A 13809-nucleotide genomic window follows, 5' to 3' on the forward strand; every position below is an offset into this window, starting at 1 on the left:
ATGCACAAAATATTAGAAACACAATCCACATCCTGCACCCTCATTATTTTGTATATCCAATGAATACTTCCAACATCTTGCCAGGCATCTTAAACAGTATTAAAATGTCAACCAAATTAGCATGAAAGATGAGATAAACTAATCCTCTATATAGTCTCTATTTCTTCTAATCCACATTTTAGTCAAAATAAGAAGCTTAATAATATATCACCCTCTATTCTCCTTCTGGTCAGCCGCTGACAGTCTGTCTCTTACTGATGGACACATTGTCTTGTGTTTGAACCCAGAACTGATTATTAAAGGACAGTCTTCCTGTTTGTTACTCCAAGCTGGCATCATGGTCAGGGCTGGTGAGTAATGGCTGTCAGAGGTCTGACTCAGTGGGGGTGATATTGACCAGAGTTATGAAACACAGCCAGTGTGTTCATCAGGACCTCAGACAAATTGGTACAATATAGTGAAAACCAAGACGAAACAACAGAGACACTGAGAGAGATGCAGGTTCAACATGGAGAGAGAAAAATATGAGAGCAAAAAAAACAAGTGTGGATGGGCACCTAATGCTCAGACGCTGTTCCTATTACAAAACAGTCATCCATTTTTAATGCTGTTGCAAGATAATGCCCTTAACTTTTGCTAATGAACATCCTGGTCTCTCATCCATACACTGCCATGAAGGAGCGACCAGACATATCAAAATTAAATGGGCAGATAGCCATTAAAATTACTGACCCTTTCCGTTCTGGGCACTACATTAGTTTTCTTCTATTGCCAAATGGATGGTTAAATGGATTTACTTTGGTAAATATTTTAATACAATACTTCTAATATGGCTAATACTGGATAAACTGAGGAGGTTTAAGGATGATTTGAAGAGGCTGTAAACATCTGAGCAGCGGTCAGTGCAAAGAACAATGTAGGCCATGTTTCCCGCTAAAGACACTGAGCTACAGTAGCTGCCAACCTGCACAGGAGACGGCAAATACCAGAGCTGAGTGAAGTTACCACACTGAAAGAAGTCCTCATGAAAGAGAGAGACAGCTAAACAGTTGCAGTGATCATTTAAATGCTTTTAAGCACCCCTCTAACCTCACTCCCACACCTGAAATAATCATTCTCATATTAACAAAAACAAATATCAAATTAGTGATTATCCTCTCAGCCCTCGCTTTTGTGCATCTGTTTTAATGACTGCTTGCATAACTAAAAAAAAACAATAATTACTGTCATTACCTATACAGTACTTTTCATAGTGTTAGCCCCAAGCTGTTTGATTTGATATTGGAAAATGAAATACCAAACTTGCCCCACACATCTGGATAAAACAGAGAAAATTATAATCAATGATCCTTAACCAAAACCCAATTTTTAAGATGTTTTCTAAAACTGACTATTTAGATGAAAGAGAAACTTGACATTGCTCTTTACACGAGCCAACTCCAGACCTTCAGAGAAGGCCTGCCGGGCACAGCTCAGGACGTAAAAGTATATATTTTAGGTCGAGGGGGCGTCACAGGTGGATCAGCACAATGGCTGTCCCAAAATGTAGAGGCGAAGAGGGAGCTGAGCCTGAAGGTGAAGCTATGAGCGGTGACCGAAATAATAAGATGGTGGACAGGCGACTAGCAGCCGGAATTAGTTTTCCTTTGCAGGGTGTCTGGGCTCAGCCCGAGGGACAACATGAAAAGCTCAGATATCTGTGGGAACTTCTGCTACTTCAAGCTGAAATGAGCCATTTGATCAGGGATAGCTATTTAATATGATGGTCTATATTTTATATGTGTTAGACATGGTAGAAAGGCTTCATTTAATGTTGGTATTTTTATCTCATTTGTCATATTTATTCAAGCTGAGTGGCCAGTCAGCTATTTTGAACTTAATTAATTATTGTTTCAAAGCAATTACATTAATTAGACTATTATTCAAAAGAGTTAATATTGAGTAATACTCAACATCAGTGATATCATTAGGTAAAAGGCTTGTATCTGTAATTGTTGGCACACAGAGAGTATCTGCAGTGGTATGACAACCTCTCCCTCTCTCTCTAGCCCCCTTTGGGACACAAGAGCTTTATTACATTATTATCAGCCTCTCTAAAACGATGTCACTTTTTGATCACAGCTTCATCTCCAAGTGGTGCATGTGTGTTTGTAATATAAGTGTCCTTCACTGCCTGCGTCTCGGTGTGCGTTCAGGTGTCGTGCGTAATTATACAGTATTAAAAAAAAACATCAGCAGCAGCAGTCGATTAACTCACAGCTCCCAGTGTGCAATCATGATCAGGGCCCAGAGTCGTGCCTACCATCTATAATGAGGGGCAACATCAAGGACATCCAACGTTCGCCTTGACCATTGCTTTTGCATTATTCATTGACCCTTATTTACTGAGCCTTTGTAATACTGTTTATGAGCAAACATGCTCTGAGAAGATGGAATACACCTGTGTAATACAGGTAATACAGTGTCTCAGGTCACGAGCAGATTCAAATGGAAGGTTATTAGTTACAAAAGCTACAAGCTGTGTTATGTTGCAAACAAAAGTTGCAGCATGGAAAGTATGCAGAAAAAAAGCCTTTTGTTTTCTTTGTGGTGATTATGCAGACAATATACTGTACAGCCTGCTTTGTTGTTATTCTTGTTAATAGGGATCCAAAAAGCAGGCTGAATTTTATTCATTAAGGCAGTTTTAGGTGGGATTCTGCATGTTTGTGTCCTTACTTAACAATGAGCTGAAAACCACTGTGTCACTGATCACTTCTGGTTTAAGGTTTAATGTCAGTGCTTGGTTTGTCTGTTTTGGGCTACTGTAGAAACATGGCAGACTTGAAGAGGACCCACTCCCTCTGTAGATAAAAACGTCTCATTCTAAGGTAACGACTAACACTAATTAAAACATGGTTATGACCATTATATTCCATTTCTGCCAATAGATTCTCCTAAATGTTGCACATTGGACCTTTAAGAACTGAGTTATTTCCACCACTGCTATTAATTTGAAACAGTAAGCTACAGAGTTAGACGCAAGTATCTGGTAAGCCATAAATAGCTTTTTGTGCCGTTTCTTTAAGGCACGGAGGCAACGTAGGAGGGAAAGTAGGCCCTCATGTTCACTGCATAGCAATTAGTTTGCTAGGGATCACATACCACTAAAACACAATATAAAAGTGAATGTCTAGTTTTAATACCTGTATTATTTTAGTTGATAACATGCTTACATTTATTACAATGTGAATCCAATCAAATTACAAAGCAAACCTATAGCAGGACAGTATTCAACAATAGCAGCGTTATTTGGTTTCTGGGTCCCTGGCCCAAATATAAGCTGCCATCTACAGTCTGCTGTGCAAACTGCAACTGTTAAAGGTGACAGGGTAGATACAAAGCAAAGAGAGTGAGAAAAACTGTGCATAAATGGGGGCCCCACAGCAAGATTCTGCCCCCTATCTTGTTAATCCGGCCCTGCTTTGAGGGGATAGCGGTCAGTCATAAAAAGGTACTTAATGTTACTCTTACTTTACAGCCGTCTCTTCAGGCACCTCCAGAGATAGAGTCAGAGTTCCTGATGTCAACTCACACAGCTCTGGACTTACACAGTGCAGACCCTCCGTCACCTGACACACACACACACACACACACACACACACACACACACACACACACACACACACACACACACACACACGTGTTAGTTCTTTATACATTTTAAAGATAAAATCACAGGATCTTAAATTTAGGCCGTAAGTTATCTCACCCTGTCTGCCTCCCACGGCACCACCAACAGCCTCTGCCCAGGTTTGGGTTGCCATGGCTGCAGGGTGGGAGAGGCCGGCATTGTGGTGGAGGGGATGGTGGTTGGCTGTGGTGGCTGAGTGGCAGCCGTGGTGGTGGAGGCGACGGGGGTAGCCAGCTCAGGAGCGGAGGGGGTGGCGGGGTCCCAGTCGGCAGCCGGCAGGTCCAATAGGATCTGATCACACCTCTCCCCCTCGTAGCCTTCAGTGCACTCACAGGTGTAGGCCGGCTCCCCCTCCTCCCCACCATCGCTCCGGCTGCAGTTTCCATGGAGACAGGGGCTGCTGGCACACGGGTCTGTGAAAAACTGAAATAACAGAGAAAATAAATAAAAACAGGAAAGAGTCAGAGAGAGAAACAGAACAAAAACATTTTTTATCTGTGTTTTTCCTCCACCTACACTACTGTCCTCTACATTGTCCAAAATATGAACCTGGGATCTTCATTGTAAATGGACTGAAGGAGAGGGTCCTTAAAACACAGTGGAGAATAAGAAAGTGTATAAGCAGTCCAAACTCTCACGGTCATTTTCCTCTCTTGTGCTACTCAGCTACTTCTTTTATGGCTCTCTGACTCAGCTTCCTTTTTTCTTTACACCCTCTGCTCTGTTCTTTTATTATATTACATTCTGAGTTCTAATAAATTGTTGCAGGACTGCATTTCTCCTTCTCTTGCTCCATTTTTCTACTGTTTCACACACACACACATAGATTACAGTTTGAATGTATGCGCACCTGCACACACCTGCGCACACACACTTACAATTGGTCCCCAAACAAGGTTTCCCTCGTCATGCATCACTGAAGAAATGCACCCTGACAGCCTCCTTCATGCTGATTTCCCCATCAATAATTGATCATATTTGGAAGAAAACATGCCAGGACAGATGCTGAAGGTGAAAGAGGACAAAGCCTAGCTTACCAAGCTTACTGCCTGACATCATGTTGCCTTTTGCTTGGCTTTTAGAGGCTTTTTAGGCTTAAGAACGTCTTTAATCCCGCAGCGTCTTGTTTTTGGCAAAATTCACTGAAACAACCTCAGGTATCTGTAGCTCCAGCTGTCCGATTTAAATGTGTTCAGATAACAGTTTTAATAAAAACCCAGCGAGAAACAAAAACCCAGGCTGGAGAGAGGCTGCAGGAAGGATGGTAATGATGCTCATACTAAATCCCCTGGTGCATATAGATGTGCATGTGAATGTACATATGTGTGTCTGAGAGGGAGAGAGAGGCAGTGAGAGGCAGAACAACAGCGCGTCATTAACAGTCCGCTCTCTCCACGGCCGAGTTGCAGCTCATTAGTGCTAATCTCTCTCAGGTTTTTATTTGCGATGCCTCTATCAAACTTTCTCTCCGCTCTGGAGCACAGCAGTCCCAACAGTCCCAGCAGGCCACCGTATGCAGTCTGCTGCTCTTATCTCCACTCAAACGGCACCAGGGATTGAGTTTATCAACCTTTAGAGAACAGCAACGTTGGCTTGTCTGGGTTAGAGGAAGCATTAGAGTCCAGCTCATGACCTTTTTCATCTGTCACTCCATGTTGCTTTTCCATTTCTAACAGTGTCCATTCAGGCTGCACAGAGTGTGCTCTAGCAAAGCACAAAGAAAAAACACAACAGGACTTAAGACGGAACAATGTGATATAAAATCTGTAAAAATAGATTTATAGACATATATTTTAAAAATACATTAGCACATGATTTTCTTTCTTGTGCTGGTTTACTTTTTACACTCTGACCCCTTATTGAAAACTAAACAATAGCTCTGCCACATATTCTACTTTTACTAAGTTTATAATGGTCAGTTTTTGTTTCAGAGAAAGAAAACTTTATTCTCCTAACTGAGGACACAGTGAGAGGTGACAGCATACTGGACAGCATTATATTAAAATTAGTTTTTTAATATTCTTAACCCTCATGTTTCTCTCTCGTTCATTCATATCATATTTAGATGAATCATCTATTAAAAAGGTCGGTAAGGGGTTCATGATGTTGCTGATTTTAAAGGCCTTAGTATAGGTGTCATGATCTAACCCACACAGGTCTTTTACATTGTCCCCAACTTAGCTTTACCCTACAGAGGTCGAACAGGTTAACTGAAAACACCTGCATGCATGTGCGGAGCCTTTAAAACTGTGTTTTATCATCCAGCCCTAACTTATAACTTGGTGGCATTACTATTCAGTGTATATGGCATTATCTATGGTGCTTGGTGCCATTAGTATTCATCTATTAAGGCCTATCTTCTTGCAAGATGTTGCTTGTTATTCTCCGGCACCAAACGGCTCATATGCCCTAGGCTGTGGCAAACCATGTGAATCAATTTCTCCTAAGCAGCTGATAATAACCCACATTAGTCCCTTTATCTATATTCCCACATGGACCAACAAACAGAACGAAGACATCCTCCGAGGCCAAATTAATTGCTTCACAAGGTGCTGTGATCCATTTGCTAATTTTGGATGGCCACCCTGAGGAGGGAGGATCAATACAGCCGGACGGGAGGAAACAGCAACGCTACTTAAGCAGTTGGCATCAACCTGGTGGAGGGGTTGGATGAATCTGTTCCTGTAGACATGATACACACACACACACACAGAGAGAGAGAGAGAGAGAGAGAGAGAGAGAGAGAGAGAGAGAGATAGGTTCTTCAAAGAGTGGTAGGGAGACACATTTATGCACGTGAATGCATTCATTCCTGCACATTGTGTTTTAATTGGACTGGATTTAAGGATTAAAAGCATAAAATCACAAAAAGGAAACCAGAGAGTGGAAAGACTCTCAGCTGTAGGTTTATCCATTTGGAACATCATAACTTAAACATGAAACTCAGCACACGGATAATTGAATTTAGCAGAATAAACTAAACATGTGACCACCTTGTTACACCTCAGTCTCCACCCTGGTAACACATTAATAATGAAAGTGAAGTTAGAGACACGCAAAAGGCCGACCAAGCCTGGTGAGAACCCACCTACATACAGTGTACAGAGTGTGAAATGGCCCTTCATAACTGCAGCTGAAAGTCTTTTGTTGAGTTCAGCTGCACTTTAAACACTGAGTGTGCAAGTTCAAGCAAACACACTGAACAATGCTTTTTCAAGAGCACAAGAAGATCAGCGCACCCGACAACCTGTCATCCTCTGACAATTAACAAATATGTTATGATGTGGTGTCACGTTTTTTATTTGGGATTTTACTGACATCTTGATAGGAAATGTTTAAAGTCTGATGATGCCTCCAATAGATTTGATATACGGTGTCTCTGAGTTGTTAAAGAAAATGCCTACAATCATGTTGTTAGACTTTGAGTTTGTTTAAGCACAGCAGCAGGCTGAGACATCCATGAGTACTGGAAAAGTTCAATAGTTCAACTCAAAAGCTTATCTGAAATTGTGTTCCTTAATGCCTTCACATGGCTTATAAATCATTCTCAAGAATTAAAATTTTGGTAATACTTTACTTTGTCTGTGATTTCCTCTGAGGTTCTCTGGGAGAAAAGTGTAATTATTAGGGCAAATGGAGAAAGTGTTCAATTGATACAATTCCGTTTAATTAATTCCTATATTTTAGAGTCTATTAGTGCAATGCATGTTCAGTTGAACACGAAAAACTTTAAACAAATAAGCATCATATTAATCAACATATCTGGATAAAAAAGTATTAGATAAAAGAGATTAGATTAATAACAAATTAATAGTTCCGTGCATGTTTTACATTTTTTAAAACTTTAAAAGTTTTCTTTCTAATAAAATGTTCATTACCTGTTTCTTTATCTAAATATTCTTATATTACATTATTAGGAAATCATGGACCACTAAGATGAAGCTATACCAACATTGTATATGCTACATGATGCCCACTGTGTACTAAAGTGTTTGAGGCATTAAAGAGCAAGCAGCTGGGCTACAGAGTTGGTGATTAAAGAGACAAACCTTTAATAAGATCAGTGAGGAAGACTGGTAGAAGTGCCCTTGAGCAAGTCATTACAACTAAATCCAGCTCAGCAGATCTGAAGAAATAAACCAAAAAAAGGTAGTGTTTATTACCGAATAGGCCATAAAACGATGTCAATGTTTTATGCCTCTGACGTCTAACTTGAGGCTACAGCATACAATTAGAGTTTTAGGTTCTTTGAAATTTTTAGAAATTGAGGAAATGATTGTGTTCGCCAGACCTCTTCACCCAACAACATGTGAAAATGTGACAGGTCTCAATTCTAAGATGCATCACAGTGCAGACGTGGAAGATTCTGCATCGATGTAGTGACACAACGTAATTGTTTGCAGCCTATTAATTGATAAAAAAGTAGCCATGTAAAGGAATATATAAAATATGCAGTACAGTGAGATGTATCGATCGTTGTGCATTTGACTTGTCGACGGGTGAATTGTAGTTTCCAACCCAACCCTAAGCCGCAGAGAGAGTCATTTGCTATCTGAGCAATGTAAAAAGCCCTGTTTGGAAGGAATTCAAAGAGGGAAAAAAATAGCTAAACATTTGACACACCGAGCCACAGAAAGCAGGGCAGGGAGAGAGAAAAAGCCATCACTAACTGCTAAGCTAAAGTACAGTAGCTATCAAAACTAAATGGCATGTAAACAACTGTGCAATTAGTTAATGAGCAAAGTCGCTAAAAGGTGACATGGGTGCTTGGGCAGAACTAGTTGGTATGTTTCAGTGTATAGCGGTTAATTATCCAATGCAATGAAGAACAAAACTAAATGAACTGGATAGAGCTAGAGCAGCAAAAATACGCTACAAACAAAACAGAAGTTTTCAACCGGAGATGATACGCTGACATCGACAGAGGGGGACAAGTCTTGTGGTAAGCAGATGACATGATGTCTCTTATTGTATTGGTCTAAGGATGTAATGCGCTAAAATATATCATCAAACAGGTTGGGCTTGTTTGGTTTTTTAGAAAGAATCAAACGTAATTTTTTTATTTTGACTATTGTTTGCTGTCCAGCCCACAACTTTACCGATTTGGTTCACTCTTACCGCCCTCATAGCGCGGTTTTCAGCTGCAGCAGCCAGCTGTTTTCAGAGGAAAAGAAAAAGATTTCAGAGAAAAAGATCTAAAAATCCCACTGTATACTATTGATCATCACCTAACAACAGAGTTAGTGACCAGCCGGTGACAAAGTGGAGCATTTAGCAGCTACAGAGCCAGATATTCCCCTGTTAGTGTTTACTAACAAGTCCACTATTGTCTCCACTGCCCCCAAGTGGCCAGAAAAAATCCCAGTTAGCTACATATTAATGGTTTTGGAATAAGATGGTTAACAATTACAAATAATTTTAAGAAATTCATGTTTAAGATCTTTATTTTACTAAAGAGGGTTTGCTCTGGCCAGCATGTCAGCAGAGTCCAACAAGCTCCTGTGAACCTACAATCCTGACGGAGTTTGAGTCATCTGCAGTTTCATAACAGCAGTTAAGTGATCGCTTCATTTCCCCAGTTTATCAGCCACTTACTGTTTATGGGAGCTTCATTTGAGCAGTCGGTCATAATACTGCAGGGGTTCACTTTAATGACCAGATTGTTCAGCTAATCACACACTCAAAATTAGTTTGAAGGGCAGTGATGACACACTCCGCATGAAAATACAACTGAAACATACACATGGAAGAAGAGCTTCACACGGAAATTAGGAGCGGCTGACTCTTATTTTATGAAAGAAAAAAACCTTCCAAAGCTTTATCAATACTTTCTTTGGATACACACTAATTGTGTGCAAAGAGGTCAAAAATCAATAACCCCCCCTTTTCTGACCCCCCTACTCGTCCTAATAATTTTGTTTTCTGTTAAAGTATCAAACATGAATTGTTCATTTAAAAGTTGGCTGTTCAGTATGTTGAATGTACATAAAGTACCATGACAGAGGAAGACGAGCATTCCCAACACACACACACACACACACACAATCACACACACAATCACACACACAATCACACACACACGATCACTGGAAAAGAGATGCTGATATGGACACTCTCTCGTCTGAAATTGTTCAACAGCTCCTTTATAATGATCGAGATGTGTTGCCATGGCTACGGTATCTAGGTAACGTGAGACCAATTAGCACACAGTACTATACACTGAGTGTGCGTGTGTGTGTGTATGTGTGTTTTCAAGCCCCCGTCACACCTGTTCCCTGCATACACAGTATCAATATTTTCCCAAAGAGTCCCATAATGCTGCAGAGAGACGATCAATCTTATAATCCACTTACTTCCTCATCTGGGCTGTTTATCACCATTTTGCCTCCCTCAGTCAGACTGATAGCACCCCCCGCTGTGGAGGGAGAATAGATACAGATAGCGTTTGCTTAATCACTCTCTCATGAAAACACTTGCTAGCAAATGCAAAACATATCTCTGCAGGAGCTCAGAGAGGATAAATTTGTCTCATAAAAAGTTCCTCCAGAGATGAGGGGACACAGATTGGTTCTCTAGAACATCTGGACGAGTGCATTTACTGCTCTGCAGTGACGCCACACTGCACTTGTGGTTTGAGACCTGACCCATAACATCTTCATACAATTTCTTCTTGGTATCAATCTGAGCCTTTCGGACGGTGACATGGTGGTCCGAGTTAACAAGACCTCCACTACAGAGGAGAATGGAGGGAGATCATCGTTTCAGGTGAGGCGTACGTTTGTTAGCCACCGCTCTCGTCGCCTTTCAAGCAACAACTTTGGCATTTTTTGGAAGTATTTGGTCATACAAAGTACTGGACAATATTTTGTGGCATCATGTTGGTCTGTTTTTCCTTTTTTTTGTTGTTGTCCACACTGCGAGCATGAAGTGGGACAGCAGCGCTGACTTCCATTACTGTTTGCAGCTAGGACCGTGTCCTATTTGTTTCTTCTGTGTTGTGTTGCTGCAGTGTTGCTAGTCAATCTCAGTCCAACCTGAAACATATTAAGTTGTTATTTTTAAAATCCAGTGGCTGAGTTGTGGTTTGTGGTGCGTTTCAGCCACAACTGTCTGCTGCCACTTTACAACAAGTTACACTTTTCCTGTTTGTACTACTTATCATGAATACTTCACCTGATGCCATTTTGAATTAGTAAGTTGGACTGTCTGTGCTAGACATATATATACTTCAGTTGACTTACTGTACATGATTCTGGATGCTGTCTCATATAAAATAGGATATATCAACTAAAATATATCATGCAAAGAAAACTGGAGAATCAACTTTTGAGCAGCAGAGTTTCAGGTTATGATAATGCGCTGCTCTCACTGCAGTCTGACTATCAGCAGAAACTTCATGTGTCTACGAGGGTCTTATATTTCATGTTTTACTAATGAGAGATGTAGTTAAAAATTGATGCGTCTGATCCAGATCCATCTTCTTCTTTTTAAGACTGAGCGGGTACTACTGTCAAGCATTCGCTGTTCGCTGAATTCAAGGCTACAGAGAGAAACTGGAGCATCTCTGCATTGCGTTATCTCAGAGATGCAGAACAAACATCAGGAAATGTAAGGCGGGAGAGAAAGTGCAATCCTTCAACACGCACATGCCATGTACCTTACAACACACACAGCTATAACTACATTGTTCTCCACAGATCAACAGCTGTGAAACGCACTGCACCACCACGGTGGGTAGGGAATTACAGCCAGAACTATGTGACTATAACAGCCAGGGAACAAATACTGTGTAATTATATAATCAATCACACAGCAATTAGCTAGATGAACCAAATTAAACTTTCATATAGCCAGCAGTAATTTTTATCTCGAATGTGCAGTGCAGTAATGAGCACCCACAATCCAGCTAAAACAAAATATTTAATTCATGATAGTGACAAAATAATACTTGAAAATCATCCCTCAATAGAGCCATTTCCCCCCGCAGTATTCTCCCCTGTGTGCTCCCATGAGGTTTGAGCCCTGCAATGTGATCTGATTATATAAAGAAGAGCCACAAAAGACAGAAAGAAGTCAATACATTCAGAAAACCATGAAAATTGACACTGTTACACAATTAACTGTACTAATCAAGTGAAATATGTACAACTGTGGAAAGTTCACAGCTCTTTTAAGCTTGTGTGTTTGCATCCAGACACGTAAGTCCCAGGAAAAATGTTCCCTCAGTGCATCCCTGCTTTATGAGCAGAGTGACACAGGGGTTCAAGCGCAGCCGAGCAAGAAGTAGTGGACGAAATGAAGCATAAAAAAACAAATAAATCAAAGAGCAAAGAATCAATATAGCAGAGAAGTGCTTCAGAGGGTAGGTGATGAAGACACAAGAGCTTTCGAGTGAATATATTTCTGGATACCAAACAGTCTGCGCCAAAGAAGGAAGCTGGGCCTTTTGGTTTCCTCTAACAAATAATGAGACATATGGGGCTCTGTAATTCGAGGAATACTTCCAAATGCAATGAAATTATATATGGATTTGCTCTCTTGTAAAATCTCTCGTGCTGCAAAGTGACTACAAGCTTGTCAAAATGAACAAGAGTTTTAGATTTTTGACGTGATTCTCGCATCATGATGCAAGGCTGTGTTAAATATTTCTGCCCTTAATTGGCGGGAAAGGGACGGTTTTGTTCACAGGCCATGGTAGCGGATCAAGAGGATCAACATTTTTGCAAGCGAGTCTAATCTCCTTTACATTATACAATAGACTGACGGAAAACCAGCTGACTAACTGCCTAAGTGTTGAATAAAACTGAAAGACTTGATGAGTCACTGTGAATATTTTAGGATCTGGCTGGTGGGTGTTTTCAGTTTCAAACCCTGTGAAAAACACCTTTGCTCAGTTTTGAACTCTGTGGAAAAATATGAACGAATGCTTTGATGGTGTTGAAACTATAAAATATGATCTATATAGAGATCATTGCACTGCATGTTTTGCCTACTGTATATTACCCTTTTGGTATGAATAGTGTATTTGTTACAGGGGTCTTGTCTATGTGTGCAACAAGACCTCATTTCCCTTCAGATGTTAGACATTTTCTATCTTCAGGGAAGCCTCTTGAAATGCAAATGTACAGTATTTCAAGTGAAATCCAGTGGCAGCTGAGCTCCATGCCTGAAAAGTTAAATAGATTTCCCCACATCTTTTCCAAAAAACTGCTGCTTAGGTTGCTGCCTTCTATAAAAGAGTCAGTCCTTTGTACAATCAAGCTGCACTTTTACAATAATTACACATAAATTAAAAGCTAAATTATGACATTTGAAGGCAGGCTGAGTGTTAGTATCCCTTATAAATGGACAAAAGACAAAACTCTGAAGTGGGACAAGAACTGGATTTGCAGACCGTCTATCGAGACAAAAAAGAGGAACGTTTGATTAAAGTCCTCATTGAAATACAGCATATTTTCCATTACAACCTTCTCTGGGAAAAGACTAGCAAATACAAACTTTAGGCCTGCTGTATAGTTTGTATGTATGTCACAGCAGTTTTCAGTGAAAAGCCTCTGATACAGTGACACTAAGCGACCTCATAAGCACCAAACAGCAGGCAAAAGTTAGTGACTAGCTACTGAAGAAGGTCTTGCTCATGACCCAGATAGTTTCCTCAAGAGCTGGTGAAGAGATAATATTGGACTCACATTTGTCAAGTGGCCATAAACACAACTTCAACTGAATGCTAGAGTTTATTTGTGTCAACTAAATGAGTGCTGAGAGGGTATTTACTTTCAGCTGAGGAGAAGAGGTGGCTGTGTTTCTGCCGTCTAATGGTCGGAAAATGTGTATTTGAAAATTGTGTGGTAAAGATTGGGCTGTTGTCATATAATTTAACTCATTTTGGAAGAACATAGTTTGCCATTATTTAAAGGTCCAGTGTGAAGGATTTAAATGGCATCTAGTGGCGTAGTTGCAGATTACAACTCACTTGCTTCACCCTCCCTGTCCGAGTGCGAAGGAGAAACTACAGTGGCCACAGAACACGTGAGAAACGCAAACAGACCTTTTTAGACCCAGTTTTTTGGTTTGTCCGTACTGTAGAAAATATTAATTCCTGCACACTGTCTAACTTGCAATACAAACATTTATTT

At 40.4% G+C, this 13809-nt stretch overlaps 1 protein-coding gene across 1 annotated transcript in view; it reads right to left on the reverse strand.

Annotated features, from left to right (window-relative positions):
- Positions 1–13809, reverse strand: part of dner (delta/notch-like EGF repeat containing) — a 51734-nt gene that overhangs the window by 17387 nt on the left and 20538 nt on the right. Inside the window, exons 2-3 of the mRNA XM_051399529.1 lie at positions 3752–4096; positions 3514–3611 (exon numbers count right to left, since the gene is read on the reverse strand). Of these exons, the coding sequence (XP_051255489.1) occupies positions 3514–3611; positions 3752–4096 (443 nt within the window). The remainder of the gene's footprint in view (positions 1–3513; positions 3612–3751; positions 4097–13809) is intronic.

This window comes from Dicentrarchus labrax, unplaced genomic scaffold (genome assembly GCF_905237075.1).
Source record: "Dicentrarchus labrax unplaced genomic scaffold, dlabrax2021, whole genome shotgun sequence".
NCBI classification, from domain to species: Eukaryota; Metazoa; Chordata; class Actinopteri; family Moronidae; genus Dicentrarchus; species Dicentrarchus labrax.